General features: G+C 40.6%; 2 protein-coding genes across 5 annotated transcripts in view; one reads left to right on the top strand and one right to left on the bottom strand.

Annotated features, from left to right (window-relative positions):
- Positions 1-1,643: 1,643 nt before the first annotated feature.
- Positions 1,644-11,442, bottom strand: LIPT1 (lipoyltransferase 1). 3 transcript variants are annotated; one of them, XM_063127490.1, is made up of 3 exons: positions 9,784-10,017; positions 7,412-7,495; positions 1,644-3,067 (listed from the first exon to the last, which is right to left on the bottom strand). In XM_063127490.1, the coding sequence occupies exon 3, from the start codon at positions 2,784-2,786 to the stop codon at positions 1,671-1,673; it is 1,116 nt and encodes a 371-aa protein (XP_062983560.1). In that variant the 5' UTR covers positions 2,787-3,067; positions 7,412-7,495; positions 9,784-10,017; the 3' UTR covers positions 1,644-1,670. The 3 variants fall into 3 exon arrangements, with proteins under 3 accessions (XP_062983560.1, XP_062983561.1, XP_062983562.1); XM_063127491.1 differs by lacking the exons at positions 7,412-7,495; positions 9,784-10,017 and adding an exon at positions 11,429-11,442; XM_063127492.1 differs by lacking the exons at positions 7,412-7,495; positions 9,784-10,017 and adding an exon at positions 3,388-3,489.
- A 520-nt stretch (positions 11,443-11,962) lies between these two features.
- TSGA10 (testis specific 10) overlaps positions 11,963-24,339 on the top strand; it is a 43,762-nt gene continuing 31,385 nt past the window's right edge. For both annotated transcript variants that reach the window (XM_063126281.1, XM_063126282.1), the window contains exons 1-5: positions 11,963-12,190; positions 15,494-15,610; positions 17,629-17,844; positions 20,054-20,119; positions 24,032-24,223. In XM_063126281.1, the coding sequence (XP_062982351.1) occupies positions 12,134-12,190; positions 15,494-15,610; positions 17,629-17,844; positions 20,054-20,119; positions 24,032-24,223 (648 nt within the window). In that variant the 5' untranslated portion in view covers positions 11,963-12,133. The remainder of the gene's footprint in view (positions 12,191-15,493; positions 15,611-17,628; positions 17,845-20,053; positions 20,120-24,031; positions 24,224-24,339) is intronic.

Here is a 24,339-nt window from a genome sequence, read left to right on the forward strand (position 1 = left end):
ATAGCAAGACCCTGCCGCATAGGCTTACAATCTAATAAAGTTGTAGTAAACAATAAGGAGGGAAAGAGAATGCAAACAGGCACAGGGAAGTGTAAACAGGCACCGGGTAGGGTGAAGCTAACAGTATAGCGTCAGAACCAACTCAATATTTAAAAGCTATAGGGAAAAGAAAAGTTTTTAGCTAAGTTTTAAAAGCTGTGATTGACTTGGTAGTTCTCAAGTGTTCTGGAAGAGCGTTCCAGGCGTAAGGGGCAGCAGAAGAAAATGGACGAAGCCGAGTAAGGGAAGTGGAGGTCCTTGGGCAGGCGAGAAGCATGGCATCAGAGGAGCGGAGAACACGAGCAGGGCAATAGTGTGAGATGAGAGAGGAGAGATAGGCAGGAGCTAGACCGTGAAAAGCTTTGAAGGTCAACAGGAGAAGTTTATATTGGATTCTGGAGTGAATTGGAAGCCAATGAAGAGATTTCAGAAGTGGAGTGACATGGTCAGAGCGGCGGGCCAAGAATTGAGTCCACTTGATTTGAGTAGAACTTACTTTCAAGTAATTGGCCTTAGGATCTCAGCCTAAGAATCTAATCCAGTGTGCTTGGAAAAAAGTGCATATGCTGAGGCCAGTATTCCAGTCTAGAGGCATTTAAGAGGCAGCCGGACAACCATCTGTCAGGGATCCTTTAAGGCGGATTCCTACATTCAGCACGGGGTTGGACTTGGCCTTATAGGCCCCTTCCAACTCTACTATTCTGTTATTTTATGCACATCATGTCTTACATGAATGTACATGTTCTGTGATTGCTGTTTTAATATGGTTGTTTCTACCTGTGGTTTTATTTTCAACAATTTGTAAGCACCATTCAGGCTACTCAGTAGGATGTTATATTTTATAAATAAACTTAATGATGTGTAACGAGTGATGAACATTTCATGTTAAACTGTGTAGTGATAAATAACTAACCAATATAGAACCCAAACTCTTAACATACTAGTGTAGTGATGACTGGCAGGAGAAAGCTTAAAGCAAAACTAGTGAACAGAGAAATCTTCAGTGGAGAGTGACGAGGTGGCTCTACCACCACAGCTCTGCTGACTTGTGCAGGACAGGGCAGAAGGGGTATGGAGGATCGTTGCCTCCTTTACTGTCCTACCCTTTGGTTACAACAGGAGGGAGTTTTCCTATGCCAGCTGCAGTCCAGCGTAGGTGAAAGGCCCAGAAAATGGTGCAGCTTTGGGTCTAACAGTTTTGGACCCAATGCTGGCTCCAACTTGCTTCCAAAGGCCTCATTTTGGGGAGAACTGTTGATGGTAGTTTTCCACTTCCAGAGTATTCAGTGAACAGTGTGAGCATTTGCCATGGCAGAGCCCACCCCGCTAGCAGCAGCAGAGTGGTTCCTCCACCAGATCCTAACAACCAACATTGGGGTGGGGGTTAGGACTGCAATCTGAGTTCCATTGAAGTCAAAGGGTTCAATGGAACTAAGGGTAGACATATAGAAGGCATTAATTAGCTCCGCTTTAAAAAAAAAGTGTTGCCTTATTTAGGTTCAGGTTTTATTTTTGTTAATCTATTACATCAGTATTAAATCTCATGTTCAGCCAAGTCCTTAAAACCCTGTGCTAGAGTAAGCTTATATTGACATAACAGTGATGGTCACGAATGAAAGTTTGTCAGGATGTCACATTAGTGTTATTATTTCATTACATAAGAGTTTCCATTTTCTGTGTACACTGTAATCTGTACATGTTCTCAGCAAAGCAGTTGCCACTGCAGTGGTTTCACCTGGACAGAATTTGCTGCCAATAAGATTGCTCTTTAGTTCATTGCACATGATTGGTGGCAACCAGAACTGAGGTACATCAATGTTGCATGTTTCAATTTTGCCATTCTTTATATCCATGTTTATTTTAATTTCAAGAGGAGATTGTCCATGTGCTACATTAAAGGATGTGCTAATACTGAACTTAGGTGTTTTGCCATATAGCCAATCCCAGGCTTGTAGTTCTCTGGCTTTATTATTAATTCCAGGGAATTCTTTTTCATCAGCTGGATTTATTAGAATGGCATGCTTGTCAATTCCATGCTGTAAAGCGTATTCTTCAGCAATAGCATTCATGAGCATCTCACAAGTTAGAGTGGGCTCTTCTTCAAAGAGGTTTTTCACTATGGCAGGCACACTTGGAGTGGCATTGCTTTTTATCCCAGTATAAGGACTCTTTAGCACAGATGACAAAACAGATTGATCAGCACTACATAGCAAGGTGCAGTGGTGGTAAGCAGCAGTCCTTCCTAGCTTTGCAGCAGTTCCTGATATTTTAAAAGTTCCATTTAATAAGAGATCGTATCTCTCAGTAGCCTGCACGTTTAATTGGGGTCGCAGGGCTCTTAAAGCTCTAACAACTAGCTTTAAATTTTCTATTCTTTCATATTTTTTCCTATTTGTAAAGAAAGTCAGATTGATGTTGCCTGGGTCATGGTAAACTGTTCCTCCTCCGCTTCTTCTTCGAGCTAGTTTGATGCCCTTCTGCCTCATAACTTTAAGATTACATTCCTGCCAGGGATTCTGATGTCTGCCAATCACTACAGTAGAAGAATTTCTCCACAGGAAAAGAACTCGTCTGTTCTCTAAATCCACGTTATCATGGATCCAGTCTTCTAAAGCTAAATTCTGGTAAACATCTTGGGAAACAGACTGTAGGATCAGGTCTCCTCTTGTTGCACATTTGAACCCAGCACATGGAACCTTCAGAACACAGTATAATGGGTACCATTTCTTCAAAAAAGGCTGGATCATGTTTTAGGGAAATAAAAATTATCAAACTTTAACAGTTGGCACACATTTTGTATAGCCTGCTGTCCTTCAGTACAAATGTACCCTTTCAAATGAGCATGACTCTTGTGCTTTTTCTTTCAAAGATGTTGAAAACAGTTCTGTTCAATCAGAGGATTTTATACAGTATTCCTCCTGTATATTCCTTTTATACAGTATTCTTCCTGAAGTGTAGATAACGGGATTTTATAAGATGGAACAACGTGCAGAAATTGCCTACTCCTCTTGTGTGTACAATCGCCAACCTAAAGGAGAATAAATAGAATATTCACTGTTTATCCTGAAATAGTTCAAGCTACACAATAGGTTTCGTTGTGTAGCTAGTGGTTTTAGGTTATTAATTTTAGTCCTTTAATATGCAACAAAGGATTACTAGTTCTTAGGAGACATGCTAACAATAGAGTACCTCCCGCCCTCTGAGTAATCAGCTGAAGTACATGCTTCTTTTACAGCTTAGTCCAGCATGTCAAATAAGTCATCGGTCCTAGTTCAAAGTAATGCAACAATCGATTTCTATACCACACCTTACCGACCCCCGGCCCCTTGCCCATCTCGGGGTACCTACCCTGACAGGCGCTAAGAAGCTACTTCAACTGTGCAGGCAGAAGAGGGCTTGGATGCTACTTTTCGCCCGGTATCTGTTGCTACGCCTACAGGGAATCGGCTGTTTCGGCTATCGCGACGTGAGTGGCTGGGGACATGCGCACGTGGAAAAGACTTAGTTCGTGAAGCCGACTGACATTAGAAGGGCAGACTCACGCGTGCGTTTCTCCGCAGAGACAACAACATTGCAGAGCCGCACATCTCAGACACCGGATATGGAACTTCCTGCTTTCTTTAGACCCTATTTTTTTCCTCCGAGGTGCTGTCCATAGAAAGTAATGCGTGCGTGTGCGTACGCCCGCGAGTGTGGTAGGGGGGAAACATGGATTTTAGATTCGCATTTCTTCACTCCCAGCACCTCCAATTTAGACGTCGTGCAAACGTTCTGCAATCCCATGCGTGTCTACTTAGAAGTAAGCCTTACTGGTTTCAATGGGACTTACTCCTGGATAAGTGAATATAGAATTGCAGCCTTAATGGGGTTTGTTTGTTTTATAAAAAAAACATTTTCCGTATGAGATCACACCGCAGTTAGAAACGAGAAAGAACTGCCATTGTTGCTAACTTTGAGGATTTGGGGTGGGCGCCAGTCCTATCCTACACTTCTAAATGCCTCCATCGTTTTATATGGGCAGCCCTCAATTATAAGGACTAGCAAAACACAAGGCTTCCAAAGGAACCCGGAAGTGATCTGCTGCAGTGTCTAGATCTTGACTATATTTTTCTACAACTGTGGCTGTGCTTTACAAAAACCCTTCCGTATCCGCACAACGGAATCTGCCCTTAAGTTCCTTTTTAGAACGCGACCGCCTGGGGGACGAAAATAGGAGGTAGCGCCGTTTTTCTTTTATGTTGTTGGCGTCAGCTCATGTTATTCCTGGCCTTGGCGTGTGATTGACTGAAAGGTGTGGGAGCTTTCCTCTTTTTACACACTGCTTTCCCCCGACCTTAGGAACATTTCTGTTTTCATGGCAGTTAACGGCTACCCTCTCGTTTCTTGGCCATTCTAGTCTGGGAATGATGGGAGTTGTAGTCCAACACCGCTGTAAGGTACCAGGTTGGGGAAGGTTGCTGTACTCCATCATTTGAATCGGCCCTGGCCCTGATCAGAAGACACCTTAAACCAGGGTGGTTAAGGCTTAACAAAAAAGCCTTAACCACCGTGGTTTTAAGGTGTCTTCTGAATAGGATCACTGTAATTGCTTCGCCCTCAACTTTGCTGTTTAAATTAATTGTTAAAAGTCTCAATTTCCATGGATTTCTGGGGGTGGGGAAGGTTGAAGATACCATTACAATTATGACCTGTGGGTGAAAAAGGTAAAAGGCAAATAGATTTTTAATTTCAAAATCTTACAGTATGATCTTGCAGCCGCATTGTGGCTGGGAAGTGCTGCCTAAACATGCATAGGATTGACCTTGGGCTTGTCTAGACGATGAGTTTGCCCCGGGATGGATTTGCAGTAGAAGCAGGTCATCTGCATGACGCAGCCGCTATTACGAAGCCATCCAGCGGCAAACTCCAGAAACTCTGATGAAAAAAAGTCGGGCACATTTTTGTCTGTGGAGGCATGTCACAGCTGATGGGACCCCCTGATTGGTTGCCATCAGCTGGACAGGGAAGAGGCGGAGCTCAGGAGAGTGCCATGGTAAATTTTTAAAAATAAAAAGGTGGGGAGGAACAGGGTCCGTCGTCATCTCTCGCCCCTGATTTTTTTTCCTTATCTGTATCTGCAAAGCTGTGCAAAAACAGATAATAATTTTAAAAAACGGGGAGGGCGGGGAGGAATGGGCAGCCAGAGAGAGGTGGTTTGGGTGCCCTGCATCTCTCTCTCCTTGACCTTCTCTGGCTGCCTCATTCCTCTCCAATTCCTCCCAGAGCTCAGCGCAGTGGCAGCTATGGTGGAAAGTCTGTACTTGTTTTCCTTACCGTGCAGATGCTGGGAAGGAATGCAAGTGTGAGCTGGAGGCCTTGCGGCACTAATGCACCATTATCAAGACAGGGGCATTAAGAGGTCTGCAATTATAGTGCAATAAGACTTCCACCATTCGTTTAGAAGATTGAGGCATATGGTGCCCATCTGAACTGTCAGATTCCTGCCAGCTTCTTTTTCTACACAACCATAGCAAGGGATGCTGGTAGCACAAGGGAAGGCAATGGAGGAAAGCCCTTTGTTCCTTCTTGCTAAGTTGCACCTGCTTATAGAGCATCCTGTCATTTCCCCTGCAAAATAATTGACAGCCCCAATACCCATCCAACACTAAGCTGTGAACAGCTAATATAGCCCAACTTGGAAAACACTAAAGCTGGACAACATCTGAAAAAGTCACATAAGGTGCAATCCTATTCACATTTAAACAAAAAAAGTCCTACAATTCCCACAAGTTCCCAGCCCGCATGGTTATCTGGAGTATGCTGGAAGTTCTAGGATTTTTTTCTGACTAAATGTGCACTGAATTGCACCCTTAAAGTATAGGAGCCCTGGAAGTGGAACAAGATAAAGCCCGTTTAGGGCTACAAAAGGAAGAGTGGGGGAAAGCATTTGACACATGTTAGATATCTAGATTTTCTCATTTTTGTTTTAATACAGTGCAAACACAAGTGATATTAAAATAAGAAATAACCGAGACAATATTACACTTACTAAATACAATAGCAATTGATACATTTCTATTTTGCTGTATTTCTAATGTGGTAAGAAGAAAGACGCAGAACTATATCAATGCCAAACTGAAGGCCCTATTTTGCGATAGGTGATTAGAGAAGCCAAGTTAAGAGAGAATCAGGATGTTCCCATTGCATTGTTGTTTTATTTAATCTGAGATGCAATTTTCATTATTAAAACATTTCCAATATAATTTCAACACATTGAGTGCCTGCTTTATTTCCCATATTTAATTATCACTGGCTGCAATCCTGAACACTTTCTAGGGAGTAAGACCCATTGAACAGAGTAGGACTTATTTTCAAAAAATCATTTATGTATTTCAAACATTTCTTGAATGCTTTTCAGAGCAAAAACCCTCTTAAGGCAACTTACAGCAATAAAATACATAAAACGGGTAAAACAGTAAAAGCAGTAAAACATAAACACAATAAAATAGCATAACAACAGCAATAAAACCAGCAACAACAATGGCAATAGCAGCAACAACAGTATGGATTGCACTGTTAATAGCCAAATGTTGGTATAGTACCTAATTCTCAAGGAGCTTGCTTAGTGGAGTGTCTTTCAAATAACATTGTTACATTATAAATGTACTAATTCTACAGAAAATATTATCTGAGTTTGCCATTTTCAAAAGCTCGTAGAAGAAAGTTAAGAAATAATCCCCAGTTTTATCTCATAAAACTTTGCTTACCATATTTTCATTCAAAGTTGCCTCAAAATATTTGAAATTATACTGCAAACTGCTTGTTTTCCAGAAACCTGGCACCTAGAGAAATATTGTGCTGTCTGGAAGATAACGTTTTTCTTTTTCAGATGGAAGACATAACATTCCAATAAGATGTATAGTAAAATGTAAATGTGTTTGTGATAAAAAGCATTCTAAGATAGAGTGTGTATTGAAGCTGATACTCAATCATTGTATTTGATTTCACTATTAAACATTTTGTTTTTTGTTTTCCTAATTAACAAGTAGAAAATTATCATATCACACACATTTTGGCAGGAAAACATTTCTGAACCATTTTAACTATCATTGAATGTCAGTCACTTCCAAACCATCATTTACTTTAACAAAGTTTTGAGAGCCCAGCACATTATTAGAAATGTTTTCTGAATGAGTGCCTGTATTACTTTGTATCCCTTCTTCCAACTTTTTTCCTGTTATTTGGAAAAAGCCTGCCATATGTCCCAGCCTGATTTCTTCAGTGTTTTGAAAGAAATGGTCATTTACACTTGAAGTTCCAATATTTTCATCATTCTGAATTACAGATACTGGAGTATCAGTTTTACTGCAACACTTGCCCATTATGTACTTACTATTCAAATTGTAGACACTGGTCAGCTTATCTTAAAAATGCAAAGCTAGTGAGGGTGTTCTTCAATCAGACTGTTGTACAGATCCTATGGGGAAAAATACATATCCATGAGAATAACTGAAGGAATTCAGTTAATATGTTTGATCCTGGCAGCTATGTTAGATCAATGTTCTTTTCACCCAAGGACGAGATCCAAACAGCCCTTAAGCAGCTATGCTTTTTGCTGCTGGAAGAAATTTGAATATGCATGAAATACAACATTCTTCTGTTAAAATGAAAAGACATTAGAAGCATTAGCATGCAAAACACACTTATTATGGACAACTTGTATTATACACACACGAGCATTTACCAATTTCCCATAGACAGCAGTGCAGGTACTGCTTATGTCATATGTATCTTAGAACAGACAGACTTTCTGGGTTTGTACGTAACACTAAGGTGTGGTTTACCTTTACAAGAATGAGATTCAGCAGGCCTTGGGCTTTTGTACCCCATTCCCTTCTCCCTGATATGGCCACAAGAAGGATATCAGAAGCATCTGCTTCAGATTAATTGCAGTTAGCGGTTGTTCAAACTTTTAACTGTAGTTAATTTTAACTATGGCTTGTTGAAACAAGCAGGATTCATCAACTGTGATTTAAAGTTGGCTTGTTTCAACTAATCATGGTTAAGATTAACCACAATGTGTCCAGGTTTGGACAACACCGCAAGCAGCAGTTAATCCAAAACAGAAACAAGCTACTTAACTCCTCTTTGTGGCCATGCTGGAAAAGAAGAGGAGAGAATGCAAACCTGAGTCTCATTGTGGCTTATTCTCATAACTCTAAACTATGGTATAATCAGCCCAGTATACTCCTCTGTATCTAGTATAACAGAAGTGCAGTGTGCAATGACAGAAATTGGATATGCTAGTATAGAGACTACCATGCAGAACTGGTATCTGTTTACAAAATTCAAGTTAATGCCTTCCTTGGCTGAGGTTGTTATTAACTTGCATTTTATAACATAAATAATGCAACTTACTTGAGAGGAAGTTAATGAACACTAATGAGATTTGAGATGGAAGACACTTAGTTTGATGAATGCCTAAGAAATCTCCAGTATAACAGAATTAAAATGAGCATCCAGATGTGATATTTAAACCATGATCAAGGAGCACTCCAGCTTCTGACTCACCAGGAATACTTCATCCATAAGGCACCTTCCTTATGGGGCAAATGCCATATGGCAAAGCTGCCCCAACTCACTGGCTGGAGAAGTGCTCCAGTTGCCAGTCCAGCCAAGGATGCTTCACCCACACAGCACCCACCCACATCCCCTGCTGTTTTCTCCAATCACAGATTGGGGATAGCAGGATTTCTCCAGGAGCCAGAGCTTGGACTTCTCCTGAAGGAATCCATGAATGCTGGATGGGGAACCTTTGCGGGGTTTATACCTTCTCTTGTTCACAGGAGAAAAAGAGAGAGGACAGGGCACAGCTTGAACTTGGCACTCTGCATAGGGTCCCTTCTGCTCATGCACATAATGCTAAATTATGATTTAGTGTTACATGCAAACACTGTGTTCAGGTAGGATTGGGAAATGTTGAGATTTACCTGAGTTTTGTTTTCACTCTTTTCAAATTAACTAAAACCCTGTTTCTAATTGCACTTAACTCTCTCAATCCAAAGTGATCTGAAACATGCACGAACATCTTATAATTGATTTACCATTGATTGAAGGCTATTTAATGAATATTTAACTTCAGTTGGCAAATGAGATTTAAATTTATTTATTTTTTTTGTTGGGAAATGTCATCCAAGATTGGTTAAGTTGGTGTAAGCATATCACCAATTTATGCAGAGATAAAAACCTTCATTTTTTGTCACTTTCTCCCTTAATAAAGCTGAAATTCAGATTTTTGATGGAATGTACCTTGCTAAACATATTCTTTGTCTTCCAGGAAGCTCTGGTTGAGACCTGAGTTTTCATAGAGTGCTTCCAGAAAGAGGGCACTACCAATCAAAAGAAATTGTGCATATATTCTACCTTTCCCTCCATAACAGATTTTCTGTGATAAGAAAAAAGATGTAAGAAGCAATCGGAATATTTGGAAGGATTACAAATGAAAGATGACAATGACTGGACCCGCTGTAAAAATCCAAGAATTAATCAGGGTGATGGTGCAAGTAAAAGCCTCATCCAGAAGCATCCTATGATCATAGAATTTATTTTGTAGTGTCCTTTGAAATTGCTATACATATGTTCATACTGTAACTATTATTACACAACTCTGCTTCTGTGCCTAAGGTAAATGCCACAGAGCAGTTGTGGGGGTGTTTGTTTTTCCTTCAGGAGAGCATTTTTTAAAAAGCAGCAGTCATTACTAACCTGTCAGAGATAAGCGTCAAGAGTAAGGCTCTTCTTGGAGTGACCTGGGGGTAGGGAGTGCTTTAAATGTAGCTGTTCTCCTTCCTCCATTCTTTTCAAAGGGGATTGGTGCTACTGACAGTCCCCAATGAGCAAACATGATCTCTCTAAATATAGTTATACGTTCGTAAGAGAAGCTTTGTGTTGGCTGGTAGCAGTTTGCCAAGAAGAGTCTCCTGGATACAAATTCCCTCTGCTAAAACCTACAGGCAGGATGTGGAAAGGCTCGAGGCATCTTTCCTCATGCCCCTTCAGCCAATTGCTTTGCAGAGCTCTACAACCATTTTAAAGAGAGATTCTACTGCCCTTAATAGAAAAAATGTGATAAAAATGGAAGCGCCGCTGCTAAGTGGGACCTGCAACAAAATGTTGCAGTGTGGAGTGCCCATTTTCAGTGTCCTAGCCAATCAGCCATGTCTTCTTCTGTGATATCACATTCCATTTTCCCTTCCCCTTGATGTTCTGTCCCCCGCCCCAACAGTCAGCATTCCATGTCCACTGAGCACACTCAACTCTCATTGGGCCAATTTTGCTTCCTTACGTTATCCCCCTCCAAAAGACATTTTGTTCTTCTGCAAACCTAGGTGGCTCCCCAACAGACATATCACTATCTGAGGTAGACCAAAAAACACTGTCTCCACCTGCAAATCAAGGTACATAGTACCCAAGGATAGCCAAATCATTTTGGTGCCTGAAGCAAAAAAATATTTTAAAAAATCTCACGTGCTTCTCCCGCTCCCTGGCAGTAAAAATGCAACAATAATAAATAATTAACAAATTTGCTGCCCTTTCATGATACCCCCAAATCAGCTGTCTAAAGCAGTATGTGGATGCCTCCCTCTTATTTGTGGGCTGTGCTGTTTGACTTCATAAAGAGGATCGGCACTTGGAGAATTGAATTTTTCATTCGTATACCCAAGGGGGCCTTGCAACAAAATGTTATAGTGTAGTGTTCAGGTTTCCAGACACACCATGCCATTCCACCACCACCACACTCGACCTGTTTCCCTCCCTCCTCACCCAACAGTCCATCTGGATTTTGTGCCCACTGAGCAGCTCACTGGACTGTTTTTGGGGGCCCCCAACGCTGCTACACCCCTCTTGCATGTGGATGGTGTTCTTTTGACTACAAAAGAATGTATACTCGAAGAATGAGTTCATTATTATTTATGTATTTATTTTGTTTAATACATTTATTTATTTATTACATTTATATACCGCCCCGTAGCCGAAGCTCTCTGGGCGGTTTACAAAGGTTTTTACCCCTTTCCGTGGAAAATGATCCCAAAACAGCTTGCAGCGCAATAAAACAACAAGAAGATATCCCCTCAGGCGTAAAATCTAAAAGGCATCAAATAAAAGGAAAAAGGGATGGGGAGGGAGGAAAAGAGGGGGAGAGAGAAAGCAAACTCAGACACCACTTCTGAAAGTTAGTACCAGCTGGGTGGGATGGAAACAGTTCAGGGAGCCTGATGCAATGGCTACTGGTAGGTGACAGTTGAGGGAGAAGAGATGTTGATGGCAATTGGTGGAATAATCCTGCTTCCTTCTCCCCCTCTGCTGCAGCCTGATGGAATGATGGCACAAGCGTCCCTTTCCCCGCTACTCAACGCTCCGAACAGACGGCGGCGGCGGCGGCGACACCTGTGCTTGTAGGCGCGCCCCCGCGATGGAACCTTGTGGGGCGCGTGCTTCGACAGACAGCCCTTTCCTGAGGTCACACCGTGCGGTTGTCCGAGCACTAGCGGCGGTTGAAGTGGCGGGAGTGCGCCGCCCGCGCGGCCGCCAATGAAGGGGGCGGCGGGGGGAGGTCAACAGAGGAGCGCCGCTTGCCCTGTTTAATCTAGCAAGTAACGTGAGCCCGACAGGAGGGGAGGTACGTTACCAGGAGACGCTGAGGCGCAAGGAGGGACATTATTGTCGCTGGCAAGCGCGCTCAATGAGGCGGGAGGCGCTCTGAAGAGAACCAGCGAGCCAGAGAGCCCCCACCTCCACCCCCGGTTACCATTGGGGGCAGAAGGACCGGTGTGTGGGTGGGTGAGATGTACCCCCTGCCTTAATAGGTGGGTTCGTGGTTTCTTCTGCCCGCCCCACCCTGCCCAGCCGTTACGCGGAAGGGAGAGGGAGGAGGATTGTTGTCCCTCGAGCTGCCGCCCTCGTGGTCTCGCTGCTCATTGGGCTGCCAGGCTTTGAGAGGGAAAAGGAGGCGAAGTAGCGGGTGAGGCTGAGAAAGCCCCAGGAAGAAAGAAAGAAAAAGGCAGGCGGAAAGGCAGACAGAAATCCCTCCGGAACGGACAGTTTAGCTGCCACCATGACCTCTAGAAAGTACCCTGGGCGCAGGAAGAAAAAAGCAGAATATCTGGCAAAGGTACAGAGAGCAGCCCCTGGGAGGGGAATAAAGATAAGAAGGCAATCCCCTGGCTTGCCAGGCAGGCTGCAGAGGTACTATTAGGAGCTTTGGGATAAATTGCACAGGGTGACTCGGAGGAATAGTTCTCCTTGCTGAAATAGTGGTATGAACACGAGGGGAAATGTGAATGCAATCCTGAAAACTAACGACGACGACGACTGGTCTCAAAAAAGATGTTAGACGAGGATGAAAGCAGATCCAGAATACTGATCCAACCCTAGCAATGTGTGTGGGAAATACATCAATTTCCCCTCTTCTCTTTGGAATTATTTTTAAACGTATGTTATATATATATCAGGTTTAAGGAATTCCCTCAATAATATTTCCCTTTTAGAGTGCCAAGCAGTTAAAAACCGAAATAAAACAAATTCCACTGCCATGGTGATTGACATCCTGCATTGTGTCTAACAAAAACTAGGCATGGCATGACTCTTTTAGGTGTGTTGGGAAATCCTTTTATCATTTGCACAGAACATAATCTAAAATAGATTATTTAATTCACTAAAACTACTAGACATATAACTTTGGTTACAAATCCAATGGGGAAAGTATCTTAGGCTGCAATCCTGTACACACCAAAAGTTAATTCCTTTTGAAATCAGTGGGGCTTACTTTTGCATAGATAGATTATTTTTAGATTATTACTGTTAGATTATTTTTAAAAACCAGCACTTCTTTTACTTTACACTGTCATCAAAACCTAGCCCAGTAAACAATCTAATCCAGTAGAGTGCATATGTAAGTGACATATGTATATGGTATATATTTCAAATATCTCCTTAACAACAAAATGTACTGATTCTAGCTTTGCTTTTTCAAAGCGATTCATTATCAAACACTTATTTTTCTTTAGAAATCAGCAGGAACAGCTTAAGATGTAGGATTTATTTTGGGCATGTGTTAATATAAAAGTAGTGCATGAGATTGAGATTGAACATTTTTTGCTGAGTCTGTTTTTGGAGCCTGACTACTTGTATCTGTATATGCTAATATGTATATAATGCGTATAAAGTTTTCCTATTATTGAGAATATTGAGGCTTGAAGTTCTTGGCCAGAAGACAGATGAAAAATAAAAGAAGCTTGTTATCTGTCATAGAAACAAAAATAAGATTAACAATTAAAAGTTATCACATTTCCTTGTTTTATTTTAAATGTGTACATGGAAGACAATGCCATTTATTTCATTCCATATGTACCCTTTATAGAACTTCTAAATGGGGAGGGTGGGATTTCCATGATGGAGGAACTGCTACTTCCTAAATTCTGCTGGCTCTTTGCAGCCAGGGCTGAGATGGCTTTCTCTCTCTCTCATCACTGCCTAGCATTTTGTTTTTTAAAAAGCATTTTTCCTCCCATTAACTCCAGGGTGACATACTTCAGAGGCGTAACCTTTGGACATGTTGGAAAATGTGTTATTATTTTGTGCATCTGCTGCCAATAAGACTTTTTTTGGGCCCTACCTCTGCCAGGATGCAACCACCAATGGTACTTCTATATCTGTGAAACTTTCATACCAAAAGTGCTTCTGGGATGGTAATCTTTTTCCACTGGCAAAGTGGCATGTCAGCTGTATCCTGCAACCCCTCAATCAGACTTTAGCAAGGGTTTAGATTGCTCTGCCCCTTAGGATTTGAATTCAGTGAGACTTACCTTCAAGTAAGCAGGGGTAGGACTGGGCTGCATAGGTCACACTGTAATACAGGGATAGAGAACCTCTGGCCCACAGAGATTCCCTATCCAGCCCGAGGGTCCCAACCATACTTACTTGGAAAGCACATCTTCTGAAATAAGTAGCAGTTAGTTTCAGGTAATTGTTTGATGTAACATAGTCCTGCCAGAGTGCCACGTGCTAGTTTGGGCAAAAACTATGTTTTTTTTACATAAAGGTTTTATGAAAGTTGCATTTTTAAATATTATTTGCAGTAATTTTGTAGCTTAGCAGGTAACTGGAAGTAAAAAGAACTGTTTTTGGAAATATCTGCTACTCTACATTTTAATGTTCTTAATGTTCTTTATAATTTAGTTTATAAGCATATATAAACTATATAAACTATTATAAGCTTGAATTTTTGTGTATATTATGAATAATGTCATCTTTAGGCATGGAGGAAATAATATTCCATTAGCAATTATAATCATTTTGAATGCAATTCTATGCACACTTACCCGGGGGGTATCACAGAATTGAATGGGGCCTTATAGGCCATCTCGTCTAATCCCCTGCTCGATGCAAGAAATCCAGAGCTAGATCATCCCCAATAGGTGGCTACCTAGCCTCTGCTTGAAGACCTACAGCAAAAGAGCACCCACCCCTTTCTAGGTAATTGCTTCCGTTGTCAAACTGCTCTTACCATCAAGATGTTTCTCCTATTGTTCAACCAAAATCTTCCTCGTGTAATTTAAGGACATATTAGATCTAGTCCTGCCTTCTCAGAGAACAGACACGTCTTTACATTCCTCAATGTGACAGTCCATTCGATTGTTGATTTTTTCTTTCTTTCTTGGATCCAACTTGTACCTAGTCCCGTTTGAAGAATACTGTCATGTCCCCCATCAGTCTTCTATTAACCAAGCTAAACATACCCAGTTCCTTCAACCTTTGTTATGAACTTCGGCACCAGCTGATGGGTGCAGCGCTAGTAGGGGGAAGGGGAAATTGCACCATATCTGGAGGAGTGGACCTTTGCATGATTATGTTTTGTTTTCCCCCAAATGAGCATTAAAGTCAGCACTGTGCTGTGGGATGACTTTAGTTCTTTTGAAATCTCCACTTCTGCCCTGAAAACAGCCTGCTAAACATGTCTACTCAAAGTGAATCCTATTGACTTCCACTGTACTGCACTTTTCTGGGGGAGTGGACTTCGCCTAAGGTTAATTACTTTTTTTTAATGGAAGCTTGTTGATGCCACGAGACTCCACCCACATATGCCCGAACTAATACTGTTTCTCGTGCAGTCTGCCACACAAAAGCAGTTCGTTTTTTTCCTTTTCTTTTTTTTGTATGTGTTGCTTTAAATGGCTGCGTATGCCATCGGAGGAGCAAATCCATTTGATGAAAACATGGTTTTAAACTGAACTGGGTTGGGGCTGAGCTGTAAATGCATCTGACATCATTTAAGCCTTATTGAATAGTGGATTTAAACATGCATAGGACTGGGATGGAAAAAATATTTTCAATATGATGCCTTCTGGCAGTATGAAACTATACCTTTCATTATGAATACAAATCAGGACTGAAGTTTTACTTCTTCTTTTCCCAGAGGGTGACAAGAGAAGAGCTTGTGTTAGGAGATCCATTTTCTGAAAGTGAGAGAACTTCAAAATCTGAAGACAACTCTAAGAGCAAAGACAGAATCATCCAAAAACTGCACTCCGAGGTCCTGTCATATGTTTCTGCTATTTTTATTATTTGTAACAATCAAAGCTATGTAATAGACATAGAATGACACCATTTATTTAGTTAGATTGTTCTGCTATGAGAAAATGGCTTTTTGCTCTCAATAGATGTAGGGACAAAATCATGGCATAGAAGCAGTGATAACTTTTTAATGATTATATAATATCATTTAATCAACCTATAATTTTTATTTATTTATTTATTTATTGCACTTATATACCGCTCCCATAGCCAGGCCTCTCTGGGCGGTTTACAGAAATTCTAAAATTAAGATTAAAACGAGTATACAAAATTTAAAATTTCTAAAACATAGAACATACACACATAAAGCATTAAAAACCATTATTTTATCATTATGACTTAATATCCCTTTCTACTAATGGATCTTTCCAATAAAAATCCCTGTGTAGATCAGCTCATTTGTTTATTGGTGGTATGGAGAGCAGTTACAGTCCTTAGATTTATTGGGGCTACTTGGGTTTTGACAGTCTGAATTCAAACTTGAAAATATAATAAGGACGGATCCTTTAGAAATGGATAAAGATTATTTGTCACTAACAAAGTAAGGTACTTTTAGAGTCAGACTTGATATTACATTGACAAAGAGACTGCTCATTTGCTTAAAGGTCACAGTAATAGCAGCAGCAATAATAGTGTTCTTGGATGATAGTGTCTTTCAAAGTATCATAAGTATTCCTAACCCTGACAGTGCAAATGGGCCAATTTTATTCTCTGAGTTTGCTCTCATCAGGGGAAAGTAATAGATGCCAGTTTGTTCGTTTGTTTTAATTTCACATTTTACTATACATGAAGCTGTGGTGCCATTCATGATACCTGAAAAGTTACTTGTTCTTTGCAATGCATTTTACGTTCTGGCTTCTTAATTCTGGAATTACGATACTGAATTTGATGTTCAATTGGTACAACCCTTCTTCCACTAACAATCTCTCCCCTCCCCTCCGCCACATCATTTTGTCCCAGTAGTGGTTTTTTTCCTGGTAAAGTTGCTACCGATCTCAGAGCCCTTTCACAAGATGAACCCAAGGGGGGAAAGTGGTTTTGCAGTGTCGGGTGGATAATAGTTGAGTGAAGAGTTTGGCTTCTCCCTCCTGCCTACTCACCTTGCCCTATCCCCCAACTTAGTATTAAATCAGTGATGACCCAGCGTTTATACTTAGGTCACCTGTAGTTTGGCCCTAAGAGCCACATTATTCCGCCATTAAAAGATTTTCTGAATAATTGAGCATATTAGGTTGGTGATAATTCAGTGTTTAGAAGCACGCAACTAAGTTTATCCTAAGCCTGCTTTTGCTACCTCTTTCTTTTAGTCTATCTTACCTCTGATCTGCATTGCACATAAAAGTTTTCCTACTCTGATGTAGAATGAAACGCTGTCAGTGTGAAAAACAAGCAAACGTATGTTGTACCACATGAAACACATTGGAAGTGTTGAGGAGCAGTCAATAAAAAGTATGAGAATGCTTCTTTACATGATGAATGATTCAAACTCGGTTCAATGAGGCAAGAATCAAAGCTTTCTGACAGTGACTACAGAATTTGATCTAAGATATGTTGAGCTGTCTAGGACTAAAACCAGAATACCACTGTGTGTGTGTGTGAAGTGTATTACCCTCACCATGAATATCCTCAGCTAGTCCCTTCATCTGAGAGTAGGTAGCAAGGTACCCAGGTTAGATAGTACTTCTCTAAATAGACTTAGCTCCTAATAGCTATCAATAAACCTTAATATGGGTCAAGCAGACTAAAATAAAACTACCTGCTAAGTAACCAAGACCAGCAGTTTCTGCATGAAATTTCATGTACTTTCACCTTTGTTTTTCACTTAATTTACTCATGTTCAAATTTAGCTTCAGTAGACTTGACCATAACCGTAGCCAGACTGAGGATTCTTTAACATTTAACTTTGTATGTGAATATTGTTTTGCTGTGAAGACTTTTAAGAAGTAAGAGAAATTTTGTTCTTTCTGGACCTTTCAGGTTGAACATCTAAAAATACAAAATTCTGACTTGGAGAGGCATGTTATGAAACTACACGATAGTAAGGTGGAAGTAACAACTCAAGTGGACAATTTGGCCATTAAGAATGAATATCTATGTAACGAACTCGCTCATGTAGACAAGCTAGCTGAACAGCTAGAAAAAGAAAAAGAATTTGCATTGGATAGTGCTGATCAGGAACTTGGAGAAGCTAAGGTATTTGAACTATTAGATGAAATGTTTTATACATACATTGTATTTGTAGCCTGTTCCTCTCACCCTGGTACTTAATTTTGTAATTGGATAAAGTGCAGGAGAAGCATGTAGTAACAAGAAAGCCTGACATTGCTGGATGCTATACGTACTTTTACGAGTTCACATATAATATTATTAATCTTAAGATTGGCTTCAGATGATTTCACAACTGAATTGTTAGGAATGTATATTTTATATACTGAATTTGTATTGCCAAAGTAAATACGTAGTGGTATAGGGTAAAAAATATTCTGGACCCTTAGTTCTGTTGTGGTATAGAGTAATATATGGCTATATAACTATACAAATGTTGAGAGCAGCTACATCATCATCATCATTATCATCATATATTTCTTAGCCGCCTCTTCATTTTGATCGAGGCGGGGAACAGCAGTAAGTATAAAATACATAATTTTGAGAGGAGTAGGGAAGTCCATCAGGCTCTATTGCCTATTGTGCTGTTTAATGTCTGGCTCCTTGATGGTGAAAAGGCTGCAATACTATATAAAATTAGTCATCTTTACTCCGGCCTCTCCTCAGTCAACCCTCTCTCTGTTTGCTCTTTTCTGTACTCTTGTTGTTCAGATGACATGCAAAGCCATGGCTGGGCTGCTAGCCCTTTTGCAGCAAATGGTTAATGAGCTTATTTAAGCCATGGTTATGTAGCCACTGTGGTTAGGAATGGTTCACATGACATGCTAAGTGAAAAGGAGAACAGGGCTCCTGTATCTTCAACAGTTGAATAGAAAAGGGAATTTCAGCAGGTGTCATTTGTATGCATGCAGCACCTGGTGAAATTCCCTCTTCATTACAACAGTTAAAACTGCAGGAGCCTTGCCTAGTGTGACCAGAGACAAAAGAGGGCCGGGGTCCTGCAGCTTTAACTGTTGTGATGAAGAGGGAATTTCACCAGGTGCTGCATGCATACAAATGACACCTGCTGAAATTCCCTTTTCTATGCAACTATTAAAGATACAGGAGCCTTGTCTTCCTTTTCACATGGTCATCCTAAGTCATGGTTCATAAATTAAAATAGTTAAAGAAATTTATATTTGGGCATTTCTTATGTAATGGGAATGTTTTTTTGCTTGTCTAGAGACTGAAATACAATGCCCTGTGCTTTTATCTGATTCTGTTTGCTAGGGGGACAGTGTCCCCACAATTGCTGTGTTATATAAGAGATGGTTTAGATGTCAGATAATCATTAACTCAAGGAGGGAGGTTCAGTTCTCTTTTTTAGACTTGCATGGTTTATGGGAGAGAGATGCACACATATGACTTACCCAATATTGGGTTATATCCAACATTAGTCTAACTTAAGTCCCATTCATTTCAGTGGATCTACTAAGTAGGACTAAAATTGAATACAACCCTTGCTCTACAAAATGGTGCTGTTCACTTCCATGTTTCTCCTATGAAGGGGCAAACGTGAACAGAGCAGCACAGTACATATGCATTTGAATTCACAACCCAAAGCCTCTAGAGTACGTGCATGTGTACTACATGACACATAGCTGCCATCCCCTATGTGATGTCTTCATGTGTGTGTGCTGTGACAATGCATACAAGTGCATTAATAGTAAAAACTGTTCATACAACATTTTCTGGGATTGCATCCTTGATGTTTGGTAACTAGCATAGAGGGTAAAATTCTGGCTGCTTAGCAATCCTAGATCTGTGCTTGTTTGATGACTGCTTGTGCATATTTGCTTCAAGTTTCCTTCCTGAACCCTGCAATTCTGTTCCTGTTCATAGATGCATGTGGGTATAGCAGATGACCTTCAATGAAGCTGGTTTGTGTGGCTTAATTTGGGAAAGAGGGCAGTGAAGAGGTTTTAGGGCAGGGAAGGCATGCTCTTCAATGAGAGGTGGGTAAATGTGCTCCTCCTGCAAGTTCGGAGAACATGGGGCTTCAATCTTGCCATTGTTATCAGATGGCAACATGGTGAAATACAAATAGTAAGTTGCACTCAGTATTTGACCATAGTCAAATAATCTATGTCAATTGACAATATTTGACACCATTAATCGACTAGAGTAGATTCCACCTCGAATGTATTTATTTTAGCTCTTCTGGAGTAGTCCAAATGCATTATTCATCAGTGAAAAATATTTGACAAAATCTTTTTTGATTTGACTACCTGTAATTTTTTTCTTCCTTTTAATTTAGTCTCAGATTAAATGCCAACAAAATACTATACGGAAATTGGAACATCAAATCAGCGTTCTTCAATCTGTAAGTGATCCATATCTTTGCTTGTAGAAGTAACTCGTGTTACTTCTACATTCCAAAAAGTATTTCCGATTAGTAAAGTTGATACTTCTTTAACTAGGTTGTTAAACTGCATGGTTGTTGGGTTCAGAATACCTGCATGGCTGTATACCCCTTCATTTTAGAAGCCTTTTCAGTGTGATTTATTTTTTTCAACATTCACATTATTTTGACCTACTTGTAGGCCTGCAATAACAGTAAACCATAGGCACAACTCATCCTTTCTCTGGTGTTCAGCTTGTAGCTCTGTGCGTATATGTGAGGGGATTCCTGTAAGTCAGGGATAGGGAACTTTTTTCATTCAAAGCGTCACATTCCAATCTGGCAAAGGTCTTCCGGGCTGGGCTGTATTCCATCTGTGGACGGGGTCAAGATGAACTTTTATCAATTCTAAGCCTATTCAGAAATAAAACAAAAGAACCCTCTATATATATTCCGATGTAAGCATGAGCAGCATGTCTACTCACAAGTAAGCAAGGCAAGCCTTTGCATGTCTACAAGTAAGTAGGACAAGTCTCAGAAGGAAACAGGACTGAATCAATCAGCAGCTTTTTCAGCACTCAGCAGGGCAGGAAAAATTTATCTCTGATTGGAGTTCTGAGCTTTTCCCTGCTGTGACGGGACACGTCCTGGGGAAGAAGATGGCAACTAGGTGGGGAACCCATATATGGCCGATGTGTCAGAGGTTCCACATGTGTGCTGTAAGTCTTCATTGTGCAATTTATTTTTAAGCTCACATTCCTGCACAGCTGTGAAAGTTTGCATGCAGTATTGGACTTTTTAAAAAAGCAATTTGACATAACAGCATGATGTCCCCACCTTCTTCTCACTATGGGTTTTGAGGGCAGGAAATCTGCAATTAAAATATGTGAATAATAACAGAATTAAATTTTAATCCTGCATACCTGCACAACTGCAAAGGTGCACATGGACTTTTTTAAGTAAAAAAATAAGATTGGGGGCTATTACGCAATATCAAACACCTGAATTAGTTCTTTTGATAATTTGGATACAAACGTTAAGGTGGATTTATGCTTTAAGGGGGATTCCTGAATTGAGCAGGAGGTTGGACTTGATGGCCTTATAGGCCCCTTCCAACTCTACTATTCTATGATTCTATGACCACCTACTTCTTCAACTGCAGTACTACACAGTGGCTTGTAGCATATGCTTGTGTTATAAAACATAAACAATAAAACACTCCTACTTCTTCTGCAATTCTATACACTGCTGTGTGTGGAACATGATTGCATTATAAACATAGTGGATACTGTTCAGTATCCATAAATGTATGCCCCGAAAGCAGCAATTGTGTATTTAAATAATACACAGAAGTGCCTCACAAACGTTAAGGGCTCCATTGTAGCTCCTACCAAGGAAGAGGAATTGGGTGGCTGAAATCAGTTCTCTCTTCCTCCCACCTAAGTTACCAGCAACAAACATCTGTTCATTGGAACACACAAGCATTCATAGCCAAGGGCATGCCTCTGTATGCAGGTTTTCCCCTCATACTGTGTTCTGTGATGTAGAGGATTATATTAACTAGGGCTCTGTAACTAGGGAGACAATCTGGGTGTGAAAACCAATTTTGTTGCACAGATTGCCCTTACTATATTTGTTAAGGTATATTTTTTATTTAAATTTTTTTTATTAATCACAGTGTTGTTTTAATGTACATGTTCACATCTGAATTTTTATCATGCATGGCACTTTACAAAGAACGAGAAGGTAGGACTTATTTTACAGTTTAGAAAAGGGAGACAGTGACCCTGTTCAGATGACACGCTAAGCCACAGTGCTTAAGCATATTGAGCTAAACATTATGGCTTAGCGTGTTGTGTGAATGATGACTTAGGGTGTTGTGTGAACCATTCATAACTATGGTGGCTACATAACCATGGTTTAAATATACTCACTAACCATTTGCTGCAAAAGGGTTAGCGGCTTAATCATGGCTTAGTGTGTTGTCTGAACAGACCCATTGAAGGAAGGGTGGGAAGATAAACAGGGTGGGAAGATAAACTTATTCCGTGTAATAAGTAAAGGAAGAATATGTGATATCATAGAATCATAGAATCGTAGAATAGCAGAGTTGGAAGGGGCCTACAAGGCCATCGAGTCCAACCCCCCCTGCTCAATGCAGGAATCCACCCTAAAGCATCCCTGACAGATGCTTGTCCAGCTGCCTCTTGAATGCCTCTAGTGTGGGAGAGCCCACAACCTCCCTAGGTAACTGATTCCATTGTCGTACTGCTCTAACAGTCAGGAAGTTTTTCTTGATGTCCAGCTGGAATCTGGCTTCCTTTAACTTGAGCCCGTTATTCCGTGTCCTGCACTCTGGGAGGATCGAGAAGAGATCCTGGCCCTCCTCTGTGTGACACCCTTTTAAGGATTTGAAGAGTGCTCTCATGTCTCCCCTCAATCTTCTCTTCTCCAGGCTAAACATGCCCAGTTCTTTCCATCTCTCTTCATAGGGCTTTGTTTCCAGACCCCTGATCTTCCTGGTTGCCCTCCTGGTTGCCTTCAGCTTAGCTATAGAAATGTATGGGGACTAAGGGAATTGTTTCAAAGACTTCATGTAAGCAGTTACATGTATGGAAGGCAGCAAGGGAGAAAGAGTGAATCATATACCAAATTTCCTAAACCATCTTAAACAGAACTTAGGAAGATAAAACTGGATATATTTATATTTTTCTACATTTAGCATTGAAACGAAGCAATCTGCCCTATCCCTTCAAGTGCTTTTATTCTTTTCAAAACTTTGCTGTTTTTTTAGGAGGTTTCCTCCAGATATCACACTGCACATCAGGGTAGGAGAGGATTTGAATTGCTGGTCAGATTTCTCTATGTTGGCCCGGTTCAAATATACCATTCAAATATAGCAAAAACATAGGAAGAGAAATACATTATGTGTTCAGATGTTTCTCTCCACTCCCCTTTCCTGTTGTGTTCCTGATTTAGAGTGCCATCAGATGGGGTGGGGAATTGCATTTCCCTACTATCGCTATGGCCTCCTGCTGCTATCCTTCAATAGTGACAATTTCTTTACATGGGGAAAGAAAGCAGCAGCAGCTCGTTCAGTGGGCATTTTTGTTTTGCTGCTTTTCCTGGACACAGTGGCAAGCTTTAATTTTAAAAATCAGTTGGATCTGGGATCTATTTGGGATCTATTTTGTTGCGGAAAAAAGACCAGAGGGGGTGGGAAGCAGACGTCATCGTCAAAAGGATGCGTGAAAAACCATGAGTGGGCAGTAACGAACCTGCAATAAAACACTTGCCTGATGACGCCCTTAAATACTGCTGTTTGCCTTGATGGCTGAACCAGGAAATTATTGTTTGAGTTCTCTCTACAAGCCAGGATTGTAAATCAGAACCAAACTGTGGTTTGCAATCCATCTGTAAAGACCATTCAAAACACTATTTCCTAGTTTGGACATCACAACAATCAGTAGTTTGACAAACCAGGAAGTCTTGTGCTGAGCTGGGCATATGAGGGGAATGGAGAGAAGGTAGCAAACAAGTAAACCATGGCCTGCTGGACTGAGAGATGTGTGGACCACTGTTTTACATCTGACTGGAGACTTTTGTTTATGTAATAACATTAATAGTGGCGTAAGCCTGCAGACCATTCTGTGAGTCTTCCATGTGCTTTCCTACTCTCTCCAAGCCATTATTTTGAGAGCGACTTCACACAATCAGCCGTGGTAGTTTAGGCGGAAAAAGAGATTCAACCTCTGGCTTCAGAGTAAATGAAATATTTAGAATTGTGTGCAGTATTTTCCCGACAGAAATATGGAAATGTTTCTGTTGCTTGCAAATCTATGTTTATAGTAATGTTTTTTTATTTTGTTTTTTGTTTACTTTGGGGCTTAAAAGGCAGCCTCAGACACTGAAACATCACAACAGAGGTATCCCTCAAGGCTTGACAACCTTGTAAAGACAATTGAAGAAGAGAGAAATTGTTATAAAACTGAAGCAGAGCGTTTGAAGAAGATGCTTCGTAACACATCTACAAGTCCTAGGCGTGGCGCCTCTTGTTCTTTTTCAAAGGTTCCCTCACCTAGTAAGGTATATCTTTTAGTTTAATATACATAGGGTTGCACCCTTCATTCATTTACTTTATGCTGATTTCTTGATCATTTAGTACTTTCAAAATGCATATATAAAAGGGGCTGGAGTTAGTA

This window comes from Elgaria multicarinata, chromosome 5, assembly GCF_023053635.1.
Source record: "Elgaria multicarinata webbii isolate HBS135686 ecotype San Diego chromosome 5, rElgMul1.1.pri, whole genome shotgun sequence".
NCBI lineage: Eukaryota > Metazoa > Chordata > Lepidosauria > Squamata > Anguidae > Elgaria > Elgaria multicarinata.